We start from the raw sequence: 22,680 nt of genomic DNA, 5'->3' as shown, positions 1-22,680 counted from the left end.
GGGCCTCCCCTGGAAAGTGCCTCTTGTTTGCAAGAGACTAGGCCGGATCTCCTCGCACGACGCTTTGCAGGGAAGGAGCAGTTATCCCAATTACTCAGTTTGAAAAACTATTGTGAGGATTACTACAAGCACAGAACGCCAAACAGGCAGATCTGCCTGTTTAGGTCCACTTCTGGTCCTACGTCTTCAACTTTTCCTCCTCTGGGTGAGGAGTGGGAAGCCTCATGGGAATGGGGTAAGGCTCCTTCCAACAGCCTGGCGCTTTCTACCCAGCAGCAGGGGCACAAGGAGGGGGAATAAAGGCTAAGTCCAAGTTGAGTCTCAGAAATAAAACTGTCCTCATGGCCTCTGCAAGCTTTATGCTTCTGGAAAGGCTGAATTTGAAAAGGAGAGCTTTTGAGAGAGAGGGAGAGAGACAGAGAGACAGAGCGCACATGTGTGTGTTTGGTGTCGCTCTCCCTTGGCTCAGCAAAGCTAGAACGCAGAAAAAGAACGATGATATTTGAAGGTGGATGTTTCTTGTACTGCAACTTCCCTAAGACATTCTTCAAGAACACACAGATGCACCGGCTCAGGGGAGGGAGTGTGCGTGGTGGGCATAGAATCCAAGCCTCTGGGGGGGTCCGTTCCCAAGACACGATTCGCTCAACACAAGTGGAGGCTGGACAACCAACGACACGACGTGGCAGCAGACATGAGAAAGCAGTCGGTGGCAGCTCCTGGGCCGGAGGCAAAAAACGCAGCGTCTCTGTTGGCACCAGAGCCCGGTCCCTCCCTGAGGAGGCCGGATCGACACACAGCAATGTAACACAGGTGAAGTGACCACGGGACGGCGCTGGTTTGGTGGATGGTTCGGACAGACGTGACGCCACCTTGTGGCGGGGCGATGAGGACGCGGGAGGGGGCGGCCCTGTCGCCGCCATCAGGCTGGCTTGGAGCCAAAGAGTCCGACGGGGAAGTGCTTCACATGAGTGGGCCACTGGGCGGCTAGCTGGAAAAACTTGATGTCGCTCCACTCCACTCCATCGATGGAAACTAGAAGGGAACGGAAAGAGAATTCAGAAAAAGAAGCCTGCTGGCTGAGAATTCACTTCACACCTGGCTTAGTTTGCGCCAAACACTCAAAAGATCTGGTTTCAAAGGCAACACGCACATGAAAAAACTCTAGTTCAGCTAGGAAGATGGCAATATCATAGAATCATAGAGTTGGAAGGGACCTCCAGGGTCATCTAGTCCCACCACCCCACCACACACACACACACACACACAATGCAGGAAAATCACAAATACCTCCCCCTAAATTCACAGGATCTTCACTGCTGTCAGATGGCCATCTAGTCTCTGTTTAAAAACCTCCAAGGTAGGAGAGCCCACCACCTCCCGAGGAAGCCTCTTTCACTGAGGAACCGCTCTAACAGTCAGGAAGTTCTTCCTAATGTTGAACCGGAAACTCTTCTGATTTAATTTCAGCCCATAGGTTCTGGTCCTACATTCTGGGGCCACAGAAAACAATTCCACATCATCCTCTATATGACAGCCCTTCAAATACTTGAGGATGGTGATCCTATCACCTCTCAGCTGCCTCCTCTCCAGGCTAAACATGCCCAGCTCCTCCAACCTTTCTTCGTAGGATTGGTCTCCAGACCCCTCAAGACTATTCTAAGATGCAGCCTTCCATGTAGCCAAATCTTCTTTGGTGTTTTTCCTTGGCTTGGTTTTGGATCCCACTCTTCCACACTGGCCACACATCATATTTATACCCAGGATATTCCCGCCAGGGCACCTGGTCTTCGTTCCCAGACCGAAGGGGTTACCTTTCAGCATGGTCTGCTGCTGCTTTGCGGAGCAGATTAGCCGACTGATCCCATCGATCATTTGGCTCTTGGAATCCACCTCCCTCTCTTTGGGTTTCTTGCTCAGGAAAATGGTGGGAACTAGAAAAGAAGAAGAACCTGATGGGTGAAGATGCCTCATTTTTACAAGGAAAAAGTGTAAGGATGAAAACAGGCAGGGAAAACACTCCCTACCGCTCCCTATAGCCTCTAATGCTGCACAACATCCAAGAGTACAGCTGTGGAACCAAATGCCACACAAAGGCTAGGCAAGTGGAAACCCGAAAAAGAGCCTTCTTGGTCATGGCACCAGAACTTGGAACTCCCTGAAGGGAGGTTTGCCTGTCTCCCTCCATCATTGACTTCTGCAAGCATGTGAAGATTTTTTTTTTTTGCTTTGTTTGCCATGCCCTCAGTAAACTTTTACTGGTCCTCGTCCCTGGTTGCGCTGTGTTTGTTTGTCTATATGTTTTTACTATATTGTTCGGTATTTCACAGATACGTTTTAAATGCTATGTTGCGTTTGAGGCCTCAGGGACCCTTTTTGGGTGGAAAGGCGGAATATAAATGTTTTAAATAAAAGATGGCGGTCAGTTCCGTCTGCAAGAAGGAGACAGCCGATATCCATTTTTGTTCCCTTGTCAGCCTAGATAGTTCTGCCTTTGGCTTGGGCTGCTGCCATCAAGGCTCCGCCCCTTTCCTCTGGCCACCCCGCCCACAACAACTCACCTTTCTTATTCTTCTCTTTGGTGACAACGGTCATGGCCATGGTCCCAGAGGGCTGGGTTTCCCCGCTGTTTGGAAGCCGTGACACCTGCACTGAGCGGAAGACGCTCTTGAGCGTGTTTTTGGAACTGGCATCCTTCTTTTCCCCTTCCTTCTTCTTTTCGATGGGCTGAGCAAGCCAGTAGTCCACCTGCAACCCAATGACATCACCGTAGGGGCTATTGGGGGACCTGCGACGGGGAAGAGAAGGAGGGGAGAGAGTGTGAATGAAAGCTTTGTATGGCAAAGAGCCCCTTAAGCTCCTAGTGGGAAGGTGACCTGGCCAAAGAGGAGACAGAAACTGAGGTGCTGTGGTGGTGCTGCTGTTTGCATTCCTGCCCACCCGAGCCTGACAAGCTCGTGGAAAGGCAGCTTCGGCATTTCTGATCAGGAAAGGTCATAGATTCTCCTGAAATGTAGGAGCTGCCCTTGTTCAGAAAAGCTTGTGCTATTATGTATCATCATCGTAATTATTGAAACAACATTACTATTTTAACTCAAAATGCTACTATTTTAACTCGCTCTGGTTTGTTTCATACTTGATGTTAATGTTAATTTTACTGTTGAATTTCCATTTCTTGTTATTTAGTCATGATTCTGTGTAACCTACCATGAGCCCTTTTGTGGGGAGGGCGAGATAGAAATTAACAAACTTTATTTAGAATTGTTCCTGGAGTTGGGAAATGTAGAAAGGTTCCTGAGTTGGCAAGAAGGGAAGCAATTAGGTCAGGACAATTCCCCTCTTTCCTCACTGAAGGAGGAAAAGAGATCCATTGGGGGTCAGAAGGTCTGCTGCAATGATGACAAGACTTGTTGGAAGTCACACGACAGGGTGTTGACCAATGTTCCCTCTAAGCTGCAGAGTCTTGTGAGCAAGAATTCTACTTTGTGAGCATAAATTATTGTGCCTTGGGGCCTGAGCTAATTTTTCCTGATCTAAGACAAAAATGTGTGAGCTGGAGGCAAAAAATCTGTGAGCTAGCTCACGCTAACTCAGCTTATAGGGAACACTGGTGTCGACACGGTTTTTGACTCAGCCCTGCCTCAAAACGGCCTTCAGGCAATTGCTCACCCGAGTCCTACACGGCTTTCTCAACCTTGGCCTTTGGAATGAGGAGGAGACAGCGGCATGTCTGCTCATTCCCGGCGTGTGGAAGCCCACAGCACTGACACCTGCCCTGAGCCCTCAGCACTCGTTACGACTCTCCCCAAAGAGCATGGGAAGGCCCCTCTTCTCCTGGCGGATCCGAAGCCTCCCTCGCCCAGTTGCTCAAGACTTACCCCATGACCGCCAGCCCGCTTGTCATAGAGGGAGACGACGGAGGAGTGGCAGTGACGTCCCTGGCAAGGCCGGAGGTTGAGGGGGGAGAAGTTGACGGGACCGTGAGGCTGATGACGGGAGTGTCGTCTCCTTCACCTACAAAGGAAGGAGAGCATGAGGCTTTGGCCGGGAAGGACAAAGAGGAGACATGTTCTTATAGCTCCCGGCCACTTTGTTGTTTACATCAAACAACATCAGTGCCCAGCCTCTCCATCTGGGCCTTTTGGTATCAGGAGCGCACATGCAGGTGCAAATGAAGAAAGGAAGCAAGGCTTTCCAAACCTGTAATATCTGGGACATGGCTCCTCCATCCCTCCAAACTGAAAATTGGAGGCCCACCTCATTCTTACATTAAACACTCATACCTATACAACCTTGTGATCAACTACCAGAGCAATAGGCAAGCATTCCTCACAGTTCTGTGTGTGTGGAGTGCCATGAAGTCACGGCTGACTTACGGCGACCTCGTCGTAGGATGTCCAAGGCAAGAGAAGTTCAGAGGTGGTTCCACCATTGCCTGCCTCTGCATCACAACCCTGGTATTCCTCCCCTCCAGATACTGACCAGGGTTGACCCTGCTTAGCTTCTGAGACCTGATAAGATCATGCTAGTCTGAGCCAGCCAGCCAGGTCAGGGCAGATCAGTGATAGCCAAAGATAAGACTGCCAGACTGCCGCAGGGTGGCCCATGTCCGCTTTTTCCTAACCGTTCAGAGTTCTGTAACTGCACAGTGTGTGTTCTGGGCCACACAACACTCCAGCCCCCACTGCAGTAGCACTCTGCTGCTCCCCCTGCACGCAATTTGAGACACTTGTAGCTCTAGCACAGTAGGGAAGTGCAAGTTTTTCCTTTCTTGCAAGGCAGAGCCGACTGTTTCCAGATCAATCCTAGCTAAATTGCCCTGTTTCATGCTCAGGAGAAAGCAGTTTAAAATCCAGATGGGTTCATAAGAACCTGCAGTGCACCAAGCCACGCAGTCAAATCGTACCTGTAGCTGCAGGAGAATCTTCGATGAGGCCCACTTTAACCACCTGAAACGCAGGGAGGGGAAATCAACAGGGAAAGCCTTTCAGAACAAATCATGGCAAATAATTTATGGACAAGGCAGAAATGAAAACCCCAGCCCTTCCTATGGCAGGCGACTTGATCTGATTCTTTCCTCTTTCCTTGTATTTGTGTATGTGTGTGTGTATACATAAATATATATATATAAATCAGGGGTAATTTTGTAGAAAAACAGGTGATGGAGCTCATTAGCATATGCCACCCACCCTCCCCCCAGCCAAAAGCAACCCAATGCAAGAAAGGAAAGTCCTGTGTGAGCAAGGCCTGCTTCGGCTGGCTAGAGATTGCCTGGGGCTCTCCTAGGTCACTCCCCCCCCCCCCGCCACCGCAGTGAAAAGGCCAGCAAGCCACCCACTGCCCAAAGTCACATAAGAAGTGAAGAAAAGGTGGTGCAGACTTAATGAGGGCTGCTGGGAGGGTGGCAAAGCTCCTGGTGGCTGGCTGCCCGCTCTCCTAATCCAGGGATTGTTATGCAGCTGCACCTACTATTCAGTGGACAAGGTAGGTGGGGAGGGGGAACCATCAGAAAGGTTCAGGAGCTGCGCTCCTGGGAGCTCCTGCTGAATTCAAGGCCTGTATGTAATCATCAACGAGTGCAATCAAAGTGGTTTACACAACAAAGACAATTAGAACATCACAAAGCAAAAGAGCTGTTTATGAATGGACCTAACACCAGGCACAACAAAGAAGAGCCTCAGCAACAGCGGGTGGGAGGTGACCCTTAAGAGGGAGAGTCAGGGGGCGCTCAGCTGAAATGGGACCCTTTCTGTATTATAATGAAAATACAGCACACATTGTACGTCTTCCTGCTGTGGGCTGGTTTTCCCAATCTGTGCTTCATCAGTCCTGTATTCACTTGCAACTGTCAGAGACTCTGCAGCCGGAACCAAAGAACTTTGCATAGCTGAAGGCTGGGACCTGCAGGCTCATTAAGTTACATTCAACAACAGCTCTTGTGATTGACAGCCAAAATGAGGCATCTGAATTGGTCAGGCCTAGGATAAATCTCAGGACCCCCTGGCACTCTGCCCTCCACGTAGCTGCCCAATGCCCTCCAGGCTCCAGTACAAATCCAGCCTCTAAAGACCAGTCTCAAAAATGTTTGGCGTGAAGGAAGAGGCCTCAGTGTGCTCTGGCTTGCCCAGTCCTGACTCACTATCAACAGTGTTAAAGTTTCCTTGCAAACAGCAGAAGCACCTTTCTTCAGTCGCCTTTTCCACGCAGAGCTAATTCACGCTTTTAAAAGAAGCATGTTTTTTCTAGGCCTTTCTTTGCTTTCTTATTGGGCACTTAAATGAACCCTGGGAACCTAATGGTACTGCGCTTTATGCCCACCACTAAATTCCACAACTGGCAATGACAGATCCTTGCCTTAAAGACTAACAAAATTTGTGATCCGGTATGAGCTTTCGTGAGTCACTGCTCACTTCTGAAGTGAACAGCTCATACCCTGCTATAAATTCTGTTATTCTTTAAGGCGCTACTGGACTTTTGCTCTCTTTTAAAGCTATAGATATCCATCTAGAAGAAGAAGATGACGACTTCAATTTTATACCCCGCCCTTCTCTCTGAATCAGAGACTCAGAGCAGCTTACAATCTCCCTGTGAGGTGGGTGAGAGGGCTCTCACAAGCAGCTGCCCTTTCAAGGACAACTCCTATAAGAGCTATGGCTGACCTAAGGCCATTCCAGCAGCTGAAAGCAGAAGAGTGGGGAATCAAACCCAGTTCTCCCAGATAAGAGTTGGCGCACTTAACCACTACACCAAACTGGCTCTCCTCGAGCCATGCCTGTAACTGTGCTCTAAATTCAGACCACAGTCAAAGATAGAACAAATCTCCCATGTCAGACAAGTGGGGGTAAACCCTAATCACTCAGACAATGACTTCAGGCTTCTCTTTTTTGGTGGCAAGATACAGCCAATCCCATGGGTTTTCAAGACAAGAGACAACCAGAGATGGTTTGCCATCGCCTGCCTCTGCACAGCGACCTTGGATTTCCTTGGAGGTCTCCCATCCAAACATTAACGAGGGCCGACCCGGTTTAGCTTCCGAGATCTGGCTAGCCCAGGCCATCCAGGTCAGGCTACAGGCCTCTCTATTCAAGGTCATGCTCTAAGAGTTACCCAGAAGTCTGCAGGGCAAAGTCATAAAAAGAAGACCAAGGTCTACTTGCTGACATACCCAAAGGCTAAAAAAAGGGATTTTGTTTTGTTTCAAAAGCTCTCAAGCTGCCCTACTTTGTTTAAAAACTGCATACCCCTTTACTTTCCTCGTGTAAATGACACAGGGCTTTGAGAGCATTCCATAGATTAATGCATCTGAGGTTTCCCCTTAATTGGCTGTCATTGCATCTGCGGCTCCAGTGTGCACTCCTGGGACACAGCAATGCTGAGTCATCCCCTTCCTGCCTGGCTCAGGTTGACTCAGATTTCCCCACTGCTGGGGTTTTGGTTTTTGGTTTTTTACAGTTCAGGGCTGCTACTTTTTTTTGGTACAAAAAAAAAATTACTGTTTTTCTTCCTGCTGGGCAAGCTAATTCCTTTGCAGAGAAAGAGTGGCCCCAAGCGGCTGGCACGATCTACATTTATCTTGCAGTCGTGCCACTGAGCTGCAGAAACACCGTCCCCGTCCCCCCTTAAAAACCAGGAATGTCCTTTGCATCATGTCTCTTGTGAAACAATATAGGAGGGGAGAGGCTTGGCGTGATGGCAAGCAGTTTGGGTGCTGGGGGAATGGGAGGATAAAATACTTTTTTTCTGGCTTTATAAATGAATTTTCCTTAGGCAGAATTTACCTTTTTGGGGGGGGGGGGGAAATGGTGATGACCAGGGCTTTTTTTTTGTAGCAGGAACTCCTTTGCATATTAGGCCACACACCCCTGATGTAGCCAATCCTCCTGGAGCTTATAGGCAGAGCCGGAGTGTGGGAGTAGGCGGGATAGGTGGCTGCCTAGGGCACCACTGGGCGCCCCTCTCTCCCCTGATGAGCCAGGCCAGAGCTTGCGCACAGGAATGCAGTACGCAAGCGTCAGCTCTCCCTGCCCCCGATCACGCTTCCTGCAAAGCACAAAGCCTGAGCACGGCCAGGGCTTGCTTACCGCCCTCCTCGCCCCTGGCCTGCCTGATGATGTCACTTTTGGTGACATCATCGTGCCGTGCGTGCAATTTTGTTTCCCAAGGGAGCAACCGGGAAGGGGGGGGGGTGTTGTGCAGGGGTCTGCCTTCAGTGGTAGTACTGTAAGCATGGCCAGCACTAGGGATTCTAAGAGCCCTGCAAGCTCTTGGAGGATTGGCTACATCATATATGTGGCCTAATAAGCAAAGGAGTTCCTGCTACAAAAAAAGCCCCGGTGACGACAAAAACAAAACAAAACACACACACCGCGGTCAGCAGAGGGGCTTCGGGAGCACAGATCCTACTCCCCAGAAACAGCAAAAACTGAGATGAACAAGTGAAGCTGCCTTATACTGAGTCAGACCTTCAGTCCATCCAGCTCAGCCTTATCCTCTTAGACTGGCAGTGGCCCTCCAGGGTGTCTTTCACATCACCTACCACCTGATCTCCTTTAACTGGAGATGCGAAGGATTAGAACCTGGGACCTTCTGCATGCCAAGCAGAGGCTCTGCCGCTGAGCCACATCCCTTCTCTTCTTTCAGTCACCCGTGGCACTAGGTACGGGGAAGTTTCTTCCATGTGCCACTCACTCACTCAACTCCCAAATGAGGAGCAGAGAGAAGCAAACAAGGCAATGTTGGGACAATGGAACTGGAAAGATGACTGTTTCAGAAACAGAGGGAAGCTGCGCAGGGGCCTTCTTTTTGCCGCTCAACGAAGGGCAGAGGTTCCGTTTACATGAATGTTTTATGGCTCCTGCAAGGCAAACTGTAAGGGTATAAGAGTGCTTACAGAAGAAAAGGGAGTCAGTGCTATGAACCATCTGGGTTGCACTGGCCCACTGCACTGCTAGTGTTTCAGACTCTTTACTGCTAGATTCCAAGGAAGAAGAAGAAGAAGATATTGGATTTATATCCCACCCTCTACTCCGAATTCCAGAGTCTCAGAGCAGCTCACAATCTCTTTTATCTTCCTCCCCCACAACAGACACCCTGTGAGGTGGGTGGGGCTGAGAGGACTCTCACAGCAGCTGCCCTTTCAAGGACAACCTCTGCCAGAGCTATGGCTGACCCAAGGCCATGCTAGCAGGTGCAAGTGGAGGAGTGGGGAATCAAACCCGGTTCTCCTACATAGAAGTCCGCACACTTAACCACTACACCAAACTGGCTCTCAGGAAGAAAAGAAAGGGAGCAAAAAAGCAAACACCCAACAGAGAGTCAGCAACCCCAGGCAGATCTCGCACTTATGTCACTGTGGGCTCTCTTTTAATCAGGTTTGGAAGTTACACCTGAATACCTAAATCAGGTGTGTCAAATATGTGGCCCAGGGGGCCAAATCAGACCCCAGAAGGTTCCAATCAGGCCTGCGAGCAAGTCTTTCTTCTCCCTCTCTCTTGCTTCCTTCTGTGTCACAGCTTGCTTTGCCAGGCTTGCTCAATCACACAGAAGCTACAGAGCAAAGCTTCTGTTTTTCCCATTGTCTGAGGCTCCTCCCTTGGGGAGGAAGAGCTTGCTTTGCTAGGCTCTCTCAATTGCATAGCAGAGCTACTGAGCCAAGCTTTCTTTCCTTGTAATGGCTGAAGCTCCACCTCCTCCTCATCTCCCGGGGAGACAGGGAAAGAGCCAGAGCTTCCTTTGCCCATTTCCCTCAATCACACAGGAGAGATACAAAATCTATAATTGTGTTTGTCTGCGTCCTTTATAAAGTTTATATCTCTGCTACCTGGCATAACATTTTATAACACACGTGGCCCAGCTCGACAAGGACTCATTTATGTCAGATCCGACAAATGAGTTCAACACCCTTGATCTAACTGGTGGCTAAAGTCTGGTCATAAACCAGCATGTGAAACCCAAATCTCAAGCGGACACACTGATCGTGGGTTGCGTTTGATGCACCAAAGTGTCGGATCTGCAGGAGTGCACAGAGAGTAAACCACAGCTCTGGCAATTTCCCTGCCCTTCTACTTACACAGGTAACACGCAGATGAACCGGCCAATGTCTCGCTTTGCCTGGCTTCAGGGAAAGCCAAGCAAGTATTTATTTATTTTTTAAGAGTCAAGCTGATAGGAGAGGCCATTGGGAGGCGACCGACGCAGGATGCCCTGCTTTCGGTTGTTTGCGGCCTCGCTGCTCTTCAGCAGCTGGGCTCTGGCTAGGCTTCCTGCCAAGCCCGTAATAAAAAGTGCTCGATCCAGAAAGCTAAATTTAGCACTGGCAAACGGAATCTGATTTAATGTTATTACATCTGAATTTTGGCCGCCAACTCCGCTCCCCATCGGAGAGGGTGGTGGGAGTCATTTGTCAGAGCTGCCGTTCCCCGCAGCAGGTCACAAAGAAAGGTGACATTAATGCAAATAAGATGGCTCTTGGCAGTTCACTGGGATGCAGAATGTTCCAAAAAGGCAGCTTTTCCTTCCCTAATGCAAGCCCCTGTCCCAATACAGAGAGACCAGCGGCCTCGTGCATATAAAAACAAGGATACTGAGGAATGACAGGATTTCTGGTGTGTCTGATGAGATCACCAAGCATTTGTCATACAGATATATATAGAGATATAGCTATGCCTATATATATATATATAGATATAGATATATTGCCTGCAGCTCTCAGCAGATGGGCCCTTAAATGCGGCTTCCGTTCTCAACAACAAAATGAACAATTTCCAATAAAAAATGATAAACCAAGCAGTAATAAAATGGCAGAATAAAACAAAAAGCAGTGTTCAAACATCTCTTTTCACCCCAGGAAGTAGTTTTTTTTTAATCAGCAGTTAAGAAAACAAAAGATAAGGGAAAGGGCTGGTACCAGGCTACTTGCTGGGGAAGGCAGCTCCAAAGTCAACGGGCCACCACAGGAAAGGCCCCACCACAGAAGCCACCCAGAATAGAGATCCTGAAGGGACCGTGGCTCAGTGGTACAGCGTCGGTTTGGCATGCAGAAGGTCCTAAGTTCGATCCCTGGCATCTCCAGTTAAAACAAAACCATGCAGGAGGTGGTGTGAAAGACCTCTGCCAGAGACCCTGGAGAGCCACTGCCAGTCTGAGTAGACAAGGCCGACTTCGATGGACCGAGGGTACTGACTCAGCATAAGGCAACTTCATGTGTTCATGAGGGGTTCTTAAGAAGAAGAAGATATTGGATTTATATCCCACCCTCCACTCCGAACTTCTCAGTCTCAGAGCAGCTCACAATCGCCTTTACCTTCCTCCCCCACAACAGACACCCTGTGAGGTAGATGAAGATATTGGATTTATATCCCACCCTCCACTCCGAAGAGTCTCAGAGCGGCTCACAATCTCTTTACCTTCCTCCCCCACAACAGACACCCTGTGAGGTAGATGAAGATATTGGATTTATATCCCGCCCTCCACTCCAAAGAGTCTCAGATCGGCTCACGATCTCCTTTACCTTCCCCCCCACAACAGACACCCTGTGAGGTAGATGAAGATATTGGATTTATATCCCACCCTCCACTCCAAATCTCAGAGTGGCTCACAATCTCTTTACCTTCCTCCCCCACAACAGACACCCTGTGAGGTGGGTGGGGCTGAGAGGGCTCTCACAGCAGCTGCCCTTTCAAGGATAACCTCTGATAAGCTATGGCTGATCCAAGGCCATTCCAGCAGGTGCAAGTGGAGGAGTGGGTAATCAAACCCGGTTCTCCCAGATAAGAGTCCGCACACTTCACCACTACACCAAACTGGCTCTCTTAAGATGAGGGGAGGGATGGTGGCTCAGTGGTAAGAGCATCTGCTTGGTAAGCAGAGGTTCCCAGGTTCAATCCCTGGCATCTCCAACTATAAAGGGTCCAACTAGGCGTGAAAAACCTCAGTTTGAGACTCTGGAGAGAAGCCGCCAGGCTGAGTAGACAACACTGATGGACCGAGGGTCTGATTCAGTATAAGGCAGCTTCATATGTTCATAAATTCACCCTTGAACTTCAGAGGAAATTGTTAAGAAATAAATACTCTGGGGACAAAGCATTACACCTACTGATAAGGAGATGATCCTAAGGTATGATACCCTGGCAATGGGTTCCCTCTGAATGCAAGCCAGAGTAACACACACTTCCCTTCTGACAAATAGATGGATTTTATAGCCAAATTGATTTTTATTTTTTAAATACAACCCCATTCTTTCCAAACAAAGGAGTGGAATATTCAAGAAATGGAAATCCCTCTTACCCCAATGAAAGGAATGAACTTCTGGTAAGAATCTTCATCTTGGCTGGGGGTGGAGGGGGGGGAGAGAAAGAAAGCAGCAGTGAAAATCTGATCAGTGGGAAAGACAGAAGAGAAAAAACAAGCTATGAAAAGGGCAAGGGCTTCCCACGTTCGTTCCCATTTTAGCTTAATTAAGATGGGAGAAAATGAGCTGGAAAAGCAGCTTTGCCCTTACCTGTCACTAACGCCCATCAAGTGGCTTTTGTGCAGTCACGCACCGGCAGTGTTCCCTTTAAGCTGAGTTAGTGTGAGCTAGCTCACAGTTTTATACCCCCTGGCTCACTCATGTTTGTCTTAGCTCAGCAAAAATTACTCCAGAGCAAACTACTTTATGCAGTAGCTCTCAATTTTAATGCCAGTAGCTCACAAAGTAGAATTTTTGCTCACGAGACTCCGCAGCTTAGAGGGAACATTGCACACCGGATGTGCAGAAGCCACAACAGAGAAACTTTTAATTTAGCATCTTACACTCACACAAAAGAAACAGGCCTTTGCTTCCCCCCAATGGCTCTGAGAGGACCACTTCAGCCCCCTCCCTCCCAGAATTTTCAGCGACTGGCCTCACAAACAAAGCTTTAACGACTTGCTAAAAATTAAGGTTTCCCAGTCCAAGTACAAGAGCCCCGTGGCGCAGAGTGGTAAAATTGCAGTACTGCAGTCGGAGCCCTCCGCTCACAACCTGAGTTTGATCCCAGTGAAAGCTGGTTCAGGGAGCCAGCTCCAGGCTGACTCAGCCTTCCATCCTTCTGAGGTCAGTAAAATGAGTACCCAGTTTGCTGGGGGGAAAGTGTAGATGACTGGGGAAGGCAATGGCAAACCACCCTGTAAAAAAAGTCTGCCGTGAAAACGTTGTGAGAGCAACGTCACACCCCAGAGTCGAAAACGACTGGTGCTTGCACAGGGGACTACCTTTGCCTTTAATCCACGTACGCTTTTAATTCTGTATGTCCCAGCAGAGGACAAGCATTCGCTGTACATTGTAATGTAGTAGTTCTAAGGTAAGCAGCAAGTAGAACAAATTAGCACCGCTTAAAGCCAGGAATGACGACTGACTGGACTAGTTTGTGTTGGATTTTGTAAGATATTGGATTTATATCCCACCCTATACTCTGTATCTCAAGAGTCTCAGAGTGGTCACAATCTCTTTTACCTTCCCCACCCCACAAAAGACACCCTGGGAGGTGAATGGGGCTGGGAGAGCTCTTGCAGCAGTTGCCCTTTCAATGACAACTCCTTGGCTGACCCAAGGCCATTCCAGCAGGTGGAAATGGAGGAGCGGCGACTACAAATAAGCTACAACAACAAATAAGAACATTTCATTGATGACATGGGGGTCCCCAACACTGAACAGGGATTCACTAGGGGTCCCCAACACTGTGCCCATGGGCACCTTGACGCCCAGCAACACCTTTCCTGGTGTCCACGAAGTGCTTTTAAAAAGTGGGTGGGGCCTCTATCCAGCAAGGCGTCTGATTGGCCACTGGAGATTTAATTGACTTTGCAGATTTTAAAGTGGCTGTTTTGGCAGCAGCTGTTGCCGCAGCTCAAGGGATCTTCACTGGGGGGGTGGGGGCTGAAGGTTAAGCTGCAGCAGCCACTTCGTGGCTAACTGCACCTCCTGTGGCAGCCAATCCTGTGACTCTGCCCACCATGCTGCGTCAGAATTCCAAAGGTGCCCGCACAGGCTCAAAAAGCTCGGGGACCCCAATCTAGAAAAAAGAGCGCTTACAGCTTCCATGGAAATCTGGTTCTCGAACTATCTTGTGATGGGAAGGACAACAAAGCACGCTCAGTATCCTCCACTCTTCCCCTGGTCACAGAGTCACAAACTTTGCTCCAAGACCGTATTGGGGGGGGGGGGGGGTGAGGGTTGTTCTGCTTTGTTTGGGGAAGGAAGAGGGCAGACGTTTGCAAGCAGCTTTGTGCAAACTATGCTCACAGTATGAGATGGGACAACCCTGCACCCGATGCTGTCCAGTGTCTATAGCTACGCTGCAAATAAGCACAGGTCCTGCTAACGAGACTCATCCTGTGTCAGCTTTTACTAGCCTTCCTGGCCAAGGCCGTGCAAGTTCAGCTCGCCCCTTTAAATCAGGCGTCAGAGAAAAAGGGACTCACAATTTGTGCTTGCAGGTCAGCATCGCCTCGGCTACTGGCAACTGGTGGGTGACGCTCGCTCCGCTCACGTACTGCATGATCCGGCCGACCACGTCGAAAGGCTCTGGAGAAGGACACAGCCCAAAAGGGAGAGGGGACGCTGAAGCCTCAGCATGCCAAAGGCCAGGAGAGGAAGAGATTCAGGCTCTCAAAGCCACGTGTGGCGCTGGAATTGGCCCAGAGGCCAAACGACCTTCGTACTGGAGAGGTGATGACCTGGAAAGGAGGGCCAATGCCAGGGCTGGACTGGCCATTTCATTGACGCAGAAATTTCCCGGTGGGCCACAGTGACCAGGAGCAAGCCGAGTCAAAGCACGACAATTCTCCCCCAACACCTCGGGGCTGTTAGGCTCAGGCCTCTTATCACCAGGGCTTTTTTTTGCAGCAGGAACTCCTTTGCATATTAGGCCCTACCCCCCCCCCGATGTAGCCAATCGTCCTGGAGCTTACACTAGACCCTCTACTAAGAGCCCTGTAAGCTCTTGGAGGATTGGCCACATCGGGGGGCGTGGCCTAATATGTAAAGGAGTTCCCGCTACAAAAAAAGGCTTGCTTATCAGCAAGTGTCATCTCCTGCATTGCGGCTGACTTGCAGGAGGAACCGATGGGTGAGCTAATACTCCTCATGGGTGCTGCTGAGGGGAGCAGCCCCTGAAGTGCTGGCCTGTGGCAACGCAGGGGGCCGCTCAGTTTGACTTCTTTCGGGTCCATTTCCACTTCCCAGCCAATGCATCAAGCTGCCGTACCAAAGTCAGATAGGCTGATGGACAACGTCGCTCAAGCAGAGAAAGTTCTCGTTTTAGCCCCTGCTAAACATTCCTTCTTTGAAGAAGACGACGACTGCAGTTTTATATCCTGCCCTTCCCTCTGAATCAGACTCAGAGTGCCTTACAATCTCCTATATCTTCTCCCCCCCGCAACAGACACCCTATGAGGTGGGTGGGGCTGAGAGGGCTCTCACAGCAGCTGCCCTTTCAAGGACAGAGTCTCAGAGCGGCCGACAATCTCCTATATCTTATCCCCCCACAACAAACACCCTGTGAGGTGGGTGGGGCTGAGAGAGCTCCCACAGCAGCTGCCCTTTCCAGGACAACTCTTGCAAAGAGCTATGGCTGACCCAAGGCCATTCCAGCAGCTGCAAGTGGAGGAGTGGGGAATCAAACCCTGTTCTCCCAGGTAAGAGTCTGCACACTTAACCCCTACCCCAAACTGGCTGCCCCTTGGCTGGAAGTGACTGGAGTGAACCTGGGACCTTCTGCAGGCAGGGCAAGGGCTATATCCTCGGCGTATGGCTCCCCTTCCCCGGACAGAGGGGAAGCACACCAGGGGCAGAGTTCAGGTCTGCCAGCAGAAAAACGGGCCTCATCTTGATGCAGCAACCACTGCGAAAAGCCACTATCTTTTCCCAAACGTTCCCACCCCCCAACAAATCCGGTTTATTGGCATGTTTGCTGCAGCAGTCCCCAGCTGTGATTCACTGGGCACACGAGCTTCCAGTTTCCGGCGCAAGGTGCTTCTCCCCTTGTCAAGGCTTGCTCGGCTGATTCCAGCCGATCCTGTACTGCTTGTTTTCAAGTACCGCTAGCGGCGTTGTCCCGAGGAATCCTAGCTAGGAAGCTGAGACAGGACCACGCTTGCCAAGCTGGGGCACTGTGCTGAGCCTAAGACCCTGTGGGAATCTTGGCGACGTTTGCCTCTCATTTACATGAAACAGGCATAATCTGGCAAGAGGAAACTCAAGAGTTTTATCAAAGGGGTAGGGGGGCGTGTCTCTTTCTACCACGCACTGTATGCTCACCATCACCACCTCCTTACCTGCTACAGGGGGCTCGGCTTTACCAAAAACCTCTCTCCATGCAGAGTCCTGAAACATATTGCCGTATCTGCTGTCCACCGTGCCCATGTATTTTGCTACAGGGTGAGAACCTGGTGGGGGAAAGAGAGAAAGGTCTGTCTGCAAGTTCCCTTGGGAAGCCCTGTCAATCAAGCGCCATGATGAGGCAGGGAAATGGCTGCCGATCCAGCACAGCTTTCAGGGCCAGGAGCCATCCCTTCCTCAGCCGCAGAGCTGCAGGCATCCCAACCTTTCCTGGCCCCCCCCCTTTATTTCACAGCACCATAAAGGAGAATCCTTATCCTGGTTTTCACAAGTGGGACTCTCCACCAGTTAAAGACTGGGATTAACGGTCTTAAATTAATTGGATTTAAATACTTCTTCCTACCGAAGTCTCAATCTCCCCAGATTTATTCTGCACATTGTTAACCACCGCAAATCATCAACAAAAGCTACCAATCACAATCAATGTCTCGCTTCCTTTAACTGTGGGACCAGAACCAAAACAGCCCCCAAACAAACAGGAGGCTCTTCAGATCTCAGAACTGCCAGTTCGAGAGCCGGTGTGATGATAGTGTCAGACAAGAATCCGAGAGACCCAGATTCGAATCCCTGCTCCGCCATGCAAGCTCGCTGGGGGGCCTTGGGCCAGTTGCACACACACTCAGCCTAATCTACCTTGCAGGGTTATGAGCACAGACTGGAGGAGAGGAGAAGGACGCAAGCCACCTTGGGTTCTCAATGAGGAGAAAGGAGAGGTATAAATGAAGGAAATAATTTTTTAAAAGAGCCAGAGTCGGTACAGTGAGAACACTACACTAGGGCAGAGAGATCTGGGTTCAAATCCAGCCATAAAGCTCACTGGTGGCCTGGGGCCTAACACTCACTCACTCTCAGCCTAAAGCCTTGCTGTGCAGGGGATGGAGGGCTAGAAATAAACAGGCAAATGAACAAACAAACAAATAAAGTGAGTGGGGAGAGACTTATGAACACTACCCTGAGTTCCCTGGAAGTAAAGCAGGGTTTTTAAAAAATGCATGAACAGATTAAAATTTCCCTGTCACTAACTGAAACTGGCACAACCAATCGAGGCTTGCAGCTCTGGGCAAGACCTCATCTCAGCGCGCAGAAGCGGCAGCTGCTCTCCACGGGACAGACAGAGACGGAGTGCAAAATGATGCTTCAAGCCTCAGAAGGAAACATCCAATGCATCAAGGTGGCTGACAACGCGCTGCTCTCCAGTGTGTTAACAGCTCTGAAAACGCACAGGGCAAAGGACTCTCTCTTCCTTGTCCTAGTAATACGGCAACTAGAGAAAAAAGACCGCGTCTTTTAAGCACGGATCCTCCACACTGGTCTACAGGAAAGCTAAACTCAAGTCCAGAAGCACCTTAGAGGCCAAAAAGATCTTCAGGGTATGACTTTTGAGAGCCTGAGCTTTGACTCTCAAAAGCTCCTACCTTGAAAACCTTGTTGGTCTCTAAGATGTTCCTGGATACGAATCTATCTCTTCTACTACAGACACACACACCTACTCTCCTATGCAAATACCTGTTTTATACAATTCTATCCTATCCTTCCTGAATCCAGGTCCCACTCCACTTACAGCTACAGCTGAAGAGAAAGAAACTGGGCTGTTAAGGAATGCCTGGCTCAGCCCTCCCCGCATCAACACTCTAAGCATTGTGACTCTTCACCACTATATATAATCCTTGGATTCCATGACAGAGGAGCCCTACGGCCATTTTGAAGGACCAGGGAAGACTGCGGTGTAAAACTTAAGGCAAAGACAGTCCCAGACAGTGAATGTGCTAAGTGGTTTTGCTCAGCCAGAACTTCCTTGGTTTGCTAGCCGCATCTCCAGGGACTTGTTCAAGATGGCCCCAAGATCAGAACAAAATTAAAATCAGGGCTTTTTTTTGCAGCAGGAGCTCCTTTGCATATTAGGCCACACACCCCTGATGTAGCCAACCCTCCTGGAGCTTACAGTTCTTAGTACAGTGCCTACTGTTAGGAGTTCCTGCTACAAAAAAAGCCCTGATTAAAATCAAACCATTGCTAGCAATAAGTACAGTCATGACTGCCAACACAATAAAGCAGCATCTGCAGCAAAAAGAAAATCCATACCGCCAAGACCAGTCAAGTAAAGCAGGTAAACATAACCCTCGCCCCCCGCAAGGACAGATTAAAAAAAACACTATTAAAAAAATTAGAAAAAACCAACAGCATCAATGTCTTTTTGCTCTTCTGTGCAGATGTGGTGTGTCCTGAGGTCACTGAACACTTAAGCCGAACTGCAGACCCAGAGAGAGCGGCCTCATTACCTAGAGGGACGATGAGGAACCTCATGTAGCTCAGCCAGTCGGATGTCTTGTTGGCCAGCTGCTTCACAAAAAACCTCAAGATGGCGCTCAGGTAGCTCTGGCCACCCACGGACACCACCTTCACCGGACGTGGCATGGAGGAGTTGCAGTTGCAGCTGCAGGGAAAGAAAGCTGGGCTGTGAAGGACGCCTGGCTCAGCCCTCTCAGCACCGGCCTGTGCAAAGCGGGAAGCCACTGCCTTTTAGAGCCAGGCCGGGCCAAATGCCAGGAGTCGGGCGGCAGGGACCTCTTGGCATCGAAAGCGAAACATGAAATGCAGAGATGTATAGACGGAATCTACGGGCACTGCCGACACCACATGGCCTGGTACTCCCCCCCCCCCTTATGCAAGAGGAATCACAGTGGGAAACCTTGACAGCCCTCGCTGCAGGTTCACAACAGTCACGCATCTTCACGCAGGCTCTTAAATACAGTCAGACCTTTCAAGGGGACCTTTAGCACTTCCTTTTAAAAAGCTCAGAAGGGTTTACGGGCACTCCCAATGGCTTCTCAGCCAGGCACTGATCAGGCCTTCAGCCGTTCTGCACTCAACAACACCACTTCGCCGAGTGCTCTGAGATACATTTCCCATGCCACTTAAATTTCCGCCTGATGTTACCGAGCAAGGTTGCCAGCTCTCCCGTTCCACTCTATTGAGAATGACCCCTTTCACTGCAGGGATGACAAAGCTCTCGTTTTCGTCCACCCTGTGTTACCACATTGAGCCCCGTATCTGTGAAGGGCCAGCAAGTCTAATGAACAAGCAGCGGATGCTCCTTTGGGGGCACTGTCTGCACCGTCCAAATGCAGGGAAGCTGCAAGCTATCTGGCCCATATCTCCTCTCTACGCGTTGTGAGTCTACAACAGAAATAACAAAGATTGTGGCTCTGTCTGCTTGCAAAAGGCGAATGGTCCACGAGCACAGTTATGACTGCGAACAGGAAGCAGAGGGAGGATTTAGTTCTTCAACTCCCTACTTTGTTTTACTGCAATCTGTCTTCCCTGTCTCTTTATTAGCAGCTTAAAGAGAAAAGACAGGTTTTTAGAAAACGCTCCCGCCGCCTATGAAACTTTTAACAGGGACACTTCAAGGCCAGTGGAGTGGAAGAATTAAGTCCAGTGCTTTTTTTTTTTGGCTGGCTTGGCATCAGGGGTGTGGCCTAATGTGCAAATGAGCTACTGCTGGGCTTTTTCTACAAAAAAAAGCCTTGGTTAAGTCTCCTTTCCCCCCTTCCCATGTGTCCAAAATGGGGCTAGCGGGAGTACACATTTTACTTTGGTCCATGATTTGTGCTCTGTCTGTTTTGGCCCACAGTGACAGAATGGTGAAATAAGAGTGCTTCTCTCATATAAAGCATGAAGAAGCCCTGCAAAAACACCAGCCCTTATCCATTCCAGATACTTTCTCTTATCTGCGGAAGACTATACATAGCCAGGGAATTACTCCAACACCCCTCTCGCCAGGAGCAAGCGAACAGACCCTCAAAAACTTCAGTGGAGCTTTAAAATCAAGCCCCGCCTCCCCACAATGCACCTGTACGAACCCAAAATCAAAAGTCTTTCTGGAGCTCCGCTTTGCCATGTAATGCAAGACAGGGTCCTTTGCGGAAGCTGCATCCACAGAACAGAGCTTCTGCCTGAGATAACTTGGTTTCCGTTGGCTGGAGCTTTCATTCCCCTCTGATCCAATTGCCATTTAATCGGTCGAAATGTTCTAAATAAATTAAGGTCTGCAGCTCTACCGGCACGCACTAGAGGGCGCCCAGAAGCTGGGGAAACACAGGCATTTCGATCCTGTAATGATATCTGGGAACTTTGCTGGTTGCAGACACAACACTCAAAGCAGGTAAGGCAATACCCTCTGTCTTGGCAGCGCCACGTAAGCTGGCAGGCCCCTGAGGAGGCTGGGCACTTCCTTTTACAATGAGCAGGGCTTCCAGATGACAGGCGCTGCAGGCAGATGAGGCAAAGAGCCAAGCCAGATTTCTTGAGCTCTAATCCCACACGCTTCAGAGTGCCTCCCACCGTTTCATTCTTCCTGTGATTTCCTCCTGTATGCAACTGTATATTTATATTTGCAGAACCTGGGAATTAGAACGACAGCCACCAGGCCTCAATCCAAAATCACACCAGCTCAGACTGCTCCATCCACCTAACTCAGGATTAGATACTCTGGCTGGTGGCAGCTCCCAGTCTGTTTGCAATGGGCCAAGGAATGGCCTTGGGACCTTATGCAAAGCTCTATACCCGAGCTACAGACTCTCCCCATAGCTAGGAGTCAAGTCTTCTCGTCCTGAAAGCTAGTCCCTCTAATCCCAGATCTTCGCAGGCTGGCCAACAAGTATTCCACACATGCCCAAAAGCCACTTGCCACGTTGGAGGGTGTTAAGCAGGCTCCAAAGCTAAGCCAACAGATCCGTTTGAAGTGATAACGCAGCACAGGGTGAATCATCTCCGGGCAGATGTATGGCATGCCCCCAACAGTCACAGAGGGAGGCGGTTTTGGAGTGACGAGAGCAAGGAGAACAAAGAGGCTCAAATAGCACTTTTATGAACAAGGTCTTCCCACCGCTGCTGTCATTGCGCAGCCTTCTTTGGATGTGTATCACATCTGTGCCTTCTGTTCCTGGGGGCTACCGTGGCACAAATGTGGCAAAGGACGCGTAAAAGCCAGATTGCTGTTGCTGGAAAAGAGCAGCTGGCTACAGGGCACTGCTGAGAGTCATGTCTCATGATCCTGCAGCACAATGGCAGCAATTGCACCAGTGACCCCTATCTATGCAACCCCAGTAATGCCCCCAAAAAACATGTTCATCTTCACTCTAACACAGACGTGGCCAAACTTGCTTAATGTAAGAGCCACACAGAATAAATGTTGGGGGGGGGAGAGGTGGAAAGAAAGCAACTTTAACCTTGCTTGGCTTAGATAAATGATTTAAAGAGAGAAACGCCTCCTCCAAGCCAGCTGACAGGGCAGTGGGGGCTTTGAGAGCCACACAATATGTGTGAAAGAGACACACGTGGATCCCGAGCCACTGTGGCCACCCCTGCTCTAACAGTTCATGACCAGTGTTCCCCCTAAGCTGAGTTAGCGTGAGCTAGCTCACAGGTTTTTAGCCTCCAGCTCACACATTTTTGGCTTAGCTCAGGAAGGATGACCCCAGAGCACACTCATTTATGCAGTCGCTCACAATTTTCATGCCAGCAGCTCACAAAGTAGAATTTTTGCTCACAGGACTCTGCGGCTTAGAGGGAACATTGTTCATGACTACATTGTTGTTAATGTTTTGAAAGTTCTACAGTAAATATTTTTAAATGAAGAGTGAATGCGGTCATGTGTGGAAACGCACCATTTGATGTGGTTAATTCCCAACACCAGCAACTCCCCACAGCCCCTTCACTTTAAACACTACCTGGTGGAGCCACTAGGGAGTAGCAGCAACACCAGCTGCGTGTTGCAGGGCCTTGACCTTAAATCCTTCGCCATCACAGAACTAGCTTCAAGTAAAAGCTGGTCAGCCTGTGAAAAGCACCCTTCTCTGCATGACTGGAAGAACCAGAGTTTCAGAGAGGTGGCAGGCATGTCCTCAGATGTCAAGCCTGGTACTTGGAAATCAGAGACTTTGGAAAAATACGGAACAGGAATGGAGAGAAGCATGGACCGGATGCTCCTCTGCAACAAGGAAAGGGGCTGTGGGGGTTCAAGGACAGAGCAGATGCTTCCCAAGCACAAGGTCCCAGGTGCAAATCCTGCCCCCCCTCCCGCCCTGGGATCATCAGGATGTTCTGGAAGGCTGCTGCTGGTGAAACAGATAGTACTGAACTAGTTGGCTCAGTGGCCTGATTCAGCAGTTTCCCTGGTTCGACCTGCAAAACATCTCTGCAGGAGTAGAAAAGAGCAAGGCCAATTCCACACTAGACCTTTAATCCTAGTTCAGTCCTGTCCCCAGACTGACATTCTGCACTTGAATCATGGAATCACAGAAACCAACTCTGAGTTT

At 49.7% G+C, this 22,680-nt stretch overlaps 1 protein-coding gene across 5 annotated transcripts in view; it reads right to left on the bottom strand.

Moving 5' to 3' along the window:
- Positions 1 to 608: 608 nt before the first annotated feature.
- Positions 609 to 22,680, bottom strand: part of LOC132591061 (phosphofurin acidic cluster sorting protein 1) — a 127,946-nt gene continuing 105,874 nt past the window's right edge. For 3 of the 5 annotated variants that reach the window (XM_060263942.1, XM_060263947.1, XM_060263945.1), the window contains exons 16-24: positions 18,640 to 18,794; positions 16,297 to 16,407; positions 14,443 to 14,545; positions 12,286 to 12,328; positions 4,907 to 4,949; positions 3,879 to 4,014; positions 2,562 to 2,788; positions 1,815 to 1,934; positions 609 to 1,035 (exon numbers count right to left, since the gene is read on the bottom strand). In XM_060263942.1, coding sequence (XP_060119925.1) covers positions 923 to 1,035; positions 1,815 to 1,934; positions 2,562 to 2,788; positions 3,879 to 4,014; positions 4,907 to 4,949; positions 12,286 to 12,328; positions 14,443 to 14,545; positions 16,297 to 16,407; positions 18,640 to 18,794 — 1,051 coding nt within the window. In that variant the 3' untranslated portion in view covers positions 609 to 922. The remainder of the gene's footprint in view (positions 1,036 to 1,814; positions 1,935 to 2,561; positions 2,789 to 3,878; positions 4,015 to 4,906; positions 4,950 to 12,285; positions 12,329 to 14,442; positions 14,546 to 16,296; positions 16,408 to 18,639; positions 18,795 to 22,680) is intronic. The other 2 variants (XM_060263944.1, XM_060263943.1) reach the window with 1 other exon arrangement.

The sequence above is a fragment of the Heteronotia binoei genome, unplaced genomic scaffold (assembly GCF_032191835.1).
Source record: "Heteronotia binoei isolate CCM8104 ecotype False Entrance Well unplaced genomic scaffold, APGP_CSIRO_Hbin_v1 ptg001401l, whole genome shotgun sequence".
Lineage (NCBI taxonomy): Eukaryota > Metazoa > Chordata > Lepidosauria > Squamata > Gekkonidae > Heteronotia > Heteronotia binoei.
Note: the sequence above shows the minus strand (reverse complement) of the source record. Positions and strands in the feature narration are given on the sequence as shown.